We start from the raw sequence: 4,929 nt of genomic DNA on the forward strand, positions 1-4,929 counted from the left end.
CACAGTTGCACAGTGATGATGTAAGTTGAAAGAAGATCAATGAATTGAAGAAATGAAGCAGGAATGAAGGTTAAGTAAAAAGCTAACATTTGGATTAAACTTGGAGTATAGGGACTTTGCAAAGACCCTTTGAATGTCAGTAATGACTGAGATGGTGTGAGCACATGGTGAGGATGGATGGTAGGGAGGGAGTGAAGAGGGCTTGGGAGGAATGTGGAAGAGGATACCTTTTATAGAAAGCCTTGGAGAGGGCACATCAGGCAACCGACCCTTTAATGTAGGGGTAACGATGGGAAAGAAGAATAATGAGCCAAGGAAAGATCAATGTCCTAGAGTCTGACAATACATGCATATGATCAGAGCCTGAAGACCTCTCCACCCAAGCTAGGAGCTGGGAGGTGCAGACAATGGCTGCTGATAAATCAGCAGGTAGAATGTATAGAAAGAGAGAGATGCAAGGTCACTTCCCTTAGCAGTGTGGGCAGGGCTCTAGGAAAAATGACATTGCAGTGTTTGCAATATTCATGCATTGACTGCATGTGCAAGAAAACTTTCAAAACATTTCTGTTCATACTCTTATGCAAAATGCTCATCAGCTATGCATTAAGGTCATGTCATTCACCTCTATCTACCAGACACACTCGTGCTTCCTGGATTTTAAGTTATATCCTTTCCAAGGTTTCTTATACTCCGTTTACCTAACCCTCTCATGGTCTTTCTTTCCTCCTAATATTTTTGAATCCTATGATCTTTCACCAACCATTGTTAACCATGCTCTCCGTACTGTCTAACCTGCGAAAATGTTTTAGGAAAAGGTCACTGTACTGTCAGCTCCCAAGACCCCTCTTCACCAATGTTAGGGTCAGATAGTGGCTGCTGATTACTTGGCTAGTAGAGTTATGGACGTCCCAAACACCCCATTGTTTGTTCACAAGGATAGGTTGTTGATTCTATTGAAAACTTGTAATGTAAGCGCAGTTCAATTTGGGCTCGCAGATTGCTAATCTCCGATGTTTTCACTAGTTGTGCTGACATTTCTCACACTCTTGGTTCTTTTTGCCTAACATATACCGTACAGACGATTAATTCCTGACAGTCAACTAGTTTTACTTTTATTCCAAGGAGTTGGCCCAATAATCTCTTCATATGTTCCAACTTTGGCTTTCATGGTCAATTCAAGTCTCTTCCTAATGTTCCACACACATCAGATTACCTAGTGTTTCACCTATTCCGTGATACTTATTAGTTCATCCTACCTTTTCTGTAAAACACTCTTTCTTTCACCCTACCTACTCTGTGACACTTCTATTCTTCTATCCTATCATCATGAATCATATTTACTCTCATATACCTATATAAATCGAGTTGCAATCTCTACCATCCCTATACTCATTCCAGGTTCCATCTTCCTGGTATCATTTTACCTTTCTCTTGCTCACAACCCTCAACTTTATTCTCATACAAACACTTTCAAACTCTCTCGGGTTTTTACAGCATTTTGTCACCATCCCCAGTCAGTACTGTATCATCTGGAGATATTAATAATTTCACACTCCACCTATGACTCATTTTCTGATCCCACAACTTATGAATCAATAACTTGCATCATTCCATTCATAAGAATACTTAGCAGCCATTTAATCATAGATACTTGCCTCTTTGATAGTTTTTAATTTTTTGATAATGAGAAATAAAAAAAATATTGAGTTACAGTTTTTATAGTTTAAAACAGTGTCAAAAGACATATACATACCTATCATTGATATGGGCATTCTTACTATTGAGTAAATATTATACTGCATGTAGGTCCAAGCAAAAGCTTTCCGTGTATACATGAAGAGGAAGGTAAGGGATACTGCAAAAGAGAGATTATGACATTATACAATTTATTTGGACATATTCGTTAAGTCAAACATGCATGGTTTTGTGAACTAATCCAGTATAGCTTGAGGGTGGTGTAACATCTTCACTACCACCAACTACTACTGAAACCTTGCTAATTTCTTTTAAACAAAGAACGTGTTGCAGTTTAACACAAGGTCTGCTATCTACAGGTGTTATTTTATTGCTTTCTTAGCCAAGTAAAAGATATCAGACATCTGATTTATTGTGTATTATTGTTTGTGGTGTGGTTTGCTGTCCACCGTTCTTATGCTATTAATGTTCATGATATGGAATGCAGTATTATACAGTAAGAGTTCATAAAATTATTGGTGCACTGTTCAGGTTTCATAGTATCTTCCTAGCTAATGGAAAGAAATAGATGAGAGTGAATATTCATTTGATATGTGTAAATGATGTTATGGCTTAGTTTTGAGCAAGAACCTAACATTTTGTTATATATGTGTGCAGTTAGTTTGTTATTGCAATGTTTAGTAACAGGAAGCTAATGTTATTTTTACCATAAGAAATCATTGTCATCCAAATGATGATGATGTAACCGAAGACATAAGCTCTAAGTTTTCCTGGGCGAGGTTGCATCACTGTCATGAGAGACTCCTTGACTGCATTTAGCGTTAGTTTCTTGCTTTTGGTGGATTTCCTGTTCTTCACTTTGATGCAGAACACAATGCAGACGTTGGAAAGGAGGCTGAAGCCAAATGCCGCCCAGAAGACACCCACGTATCCTGCTTTAGGGAAGATAATTGTACCTAGTGCATTACCAGCCGGTGATGCCAATTCCATCATTATGCCAGCAAGGGATAGTCTGGTCATTCTAGATCGCTCCTTCGAGTGGTCTCCAAGGTAAGCGTACATTGCCATGAACAGTCCCATTCCACTTCCTCCAAGGCCATAAGGAATGTAGCTCAAAACTAAAAGGTATGGCTCCCATTGCCAGAAGTAAGCATTGAGTAATATCACAACATACTTCAACGTAGAACCAACGGATGGAAGGAAGAGTGGGAGTACTCTCCCCTTGGTATCTCCCCAAGCACCAAGGAAAATCAAGACAATGATCCCCAGGCCGTACTCGAACCAAGACCCGTACATCTGGTAATTAGCTGTTAGTTTCTGTACCCTGTCTTGTTCGGCCGTGTGCCCTCCATTGTCGAGGTTGCTGCAAACTTCTTTGCTGTAGTTCAGTTGCAAGTTGCACGTCTTGTCGATCATCATGTTAGTTAAGAAAATGCTCTCTATAGAATAGGCTAGGAAGTGGAAGAACAGCAAGGGTTCCACGGAAATGCTCGACCATAAGGCCGTCAGTTTGGCCCAGCATAATGTAGGTTCAGTGGTTGGTACTACTTGGTTGTTTTTCTCCAGAAGGGGAGACTTCTCGTTTGGTGTCGCCGCCATGTTGGGGAGCGCTTCAGATGGTTTCTAACTAAATTTGTGTACTTTCTTCTTTATTTCACTTTCCGCAACTCACTTATATTTATTTCACTTTAAAATAAAAAATACCTTATGGACGGCTATATTAAAGCTCACTTTTATCAATATACGAGTGTTCCTTTTCATTCACAGTTGGAGTGAAATGGTCTGAAATTTGCACATGTCAGCAGTTTTTGTAGAGTATTTATTTTACTCGAGATTCTTTTAAGTACACCATTTGGTAAGATTGTTTACTAGTTCCTCTTTGTCACGTCACTTTATAAAGCAAGTACTTTGAAAATGATTCTTAGTCTCTCCGTTTTGTAAAGCAGGTTACTGATTTGTAGATTCATTCATTTCATATTGTGCATTCCCGTTACCTATTAACGCTTAAGTCATTCCGATTAGTGAGTTTTTCTGCTTTAGTAATTTTAAACCACTACATTTTTAAAGATATTTTACAATATCATCACGGGAATTTCTACACCCCGGTTGTTTAAGTTGTAAGATTAATAGCACCTTCAGTGCTGAACCGGTGCTGATTTTACAAAGCTAATTTTCGCTGACATTATGAAGCATGTCGAAATCTAGAGAAAAACCATCGTAAAATTACGTCATAGAATCAACAGGAAGAAGAACTAGAATCGATCTAATGCCCTTTGCTCTTCTCACTTGGTCATTTCTTCATCAAATTAAATATTTAGTCTGCGCAATGTCTATCTGGAAGTAGGTGCTTGTTCCAGACTAATTAGTGAGAGTTTCTTATATAAAAGTCTATACTCTTCGTTAGACTATATCGGAATGATGATAAAGACCCGCTTCTTTCAACTTCCCAACTGTAACTAAAATCTCTGGATAAATGCTGGTAGCAGATTAGACTCTGATTTAATCAAGCCAGGACCACAACAATGAAACTTAGTGGCATTTTACCGGCTACATAGATGTTTTTTTTTATAGCTATTTGGACCGTGTCAGCTGTTTTTTTTATCTTGGAGAGAGAGAGAGAGAGAGAGAGAGAGAGAGAGAGAGAGAGAGAGAGAGAGAGAGAGAGAGAGAGAGAGAGAGAGATAGTGTTAGTGTGTACCATCAACACCTTTACGCCCCCATTCTAGTCACCACATTTCCCAGTCGCTAGGATGGATAGAGCATCCGGTGATCAGAGTCGTGAACATTGAACAATTTATTCTCTTGTTTTACGAAGCATTCGACCACAATTAGGTTATTATTATTATTATTATTATTATTATTATTATTATTATTATTATTCGAGAATAAACGCCCGGTTCGGTCTCTTCACCGATGTAAAGTTAGGCCTACCACAGGGGCTGGGTCACATAAATCTTATTTCGCCAAAATTAGAAATGACAAAAGAATACAAGGTTGGTTAGAGGAGGCAATTAATTATCAGTCCATATTTTTTTTCTTTGATTCGTTATCGTTGGAATGTAGCGAAATGGTGGGGTTTTGAAAACAAATTGTAACAGCATTACGTAAAATGTAACATGACTGACACCAGATAAGCGGGTTTGATAAGCCTTTCGTGTTATTGAAGGTTTTAGAACATTTGATAGTAGTATCGCACACGTGTGCATTGAAATTGACCTTGGTTACACTATCGTG

The 4,929-nt window shown here is 38.6% G+C and overlaps 1 protein-coding gene across 1 annotated transcript in view; it reads right to left on the bottom strand.

Moving 5' to 3' along the window:
• The window catches only part of LOC137627839 (proton-coupled folate transporter-like), a 13,224-nt gene extending 9,275 nt beyond the window's left edge, over positions 1-3,949 (bottom strand). The window contains exons 1-2 of the mRNA XM_068359248.1: positions 2,403-3,949; positions 1,754-1,855 (exon numbers count right to left, since the gene is read on the bottom strand). Of these exons, the coding sequence (XP_068215349.1) occupies positions 1,754-1,855; positions 2,403-3,294 (994 nt within the window). The 5' untranslated portion in view covers positions 3,295-3,949. The remainder of the gene's footprint in view (positions 1-1,753; positions 1,856-2,402) is intronic.
• Between the last annotated feature and the right edge of the window lie 980 nt (positions 3,950-4,929).

The sequence above is a fragment of the Palaemon carinicauda genome, chromosome 35 (assembly GCF_036898095.1).
Source record: "Palaemon carinicauda isolate YSFRI2023 chromosome 35, ASM3689809v2, whole genome shotgun sequence".
Taxonomy (NCBI): Eukaryota; Metazoa; Arthropoda; class Malacostraca; order Decapoda; family Palaemonidae; genus Palaemon; species Palaemon carinicauda.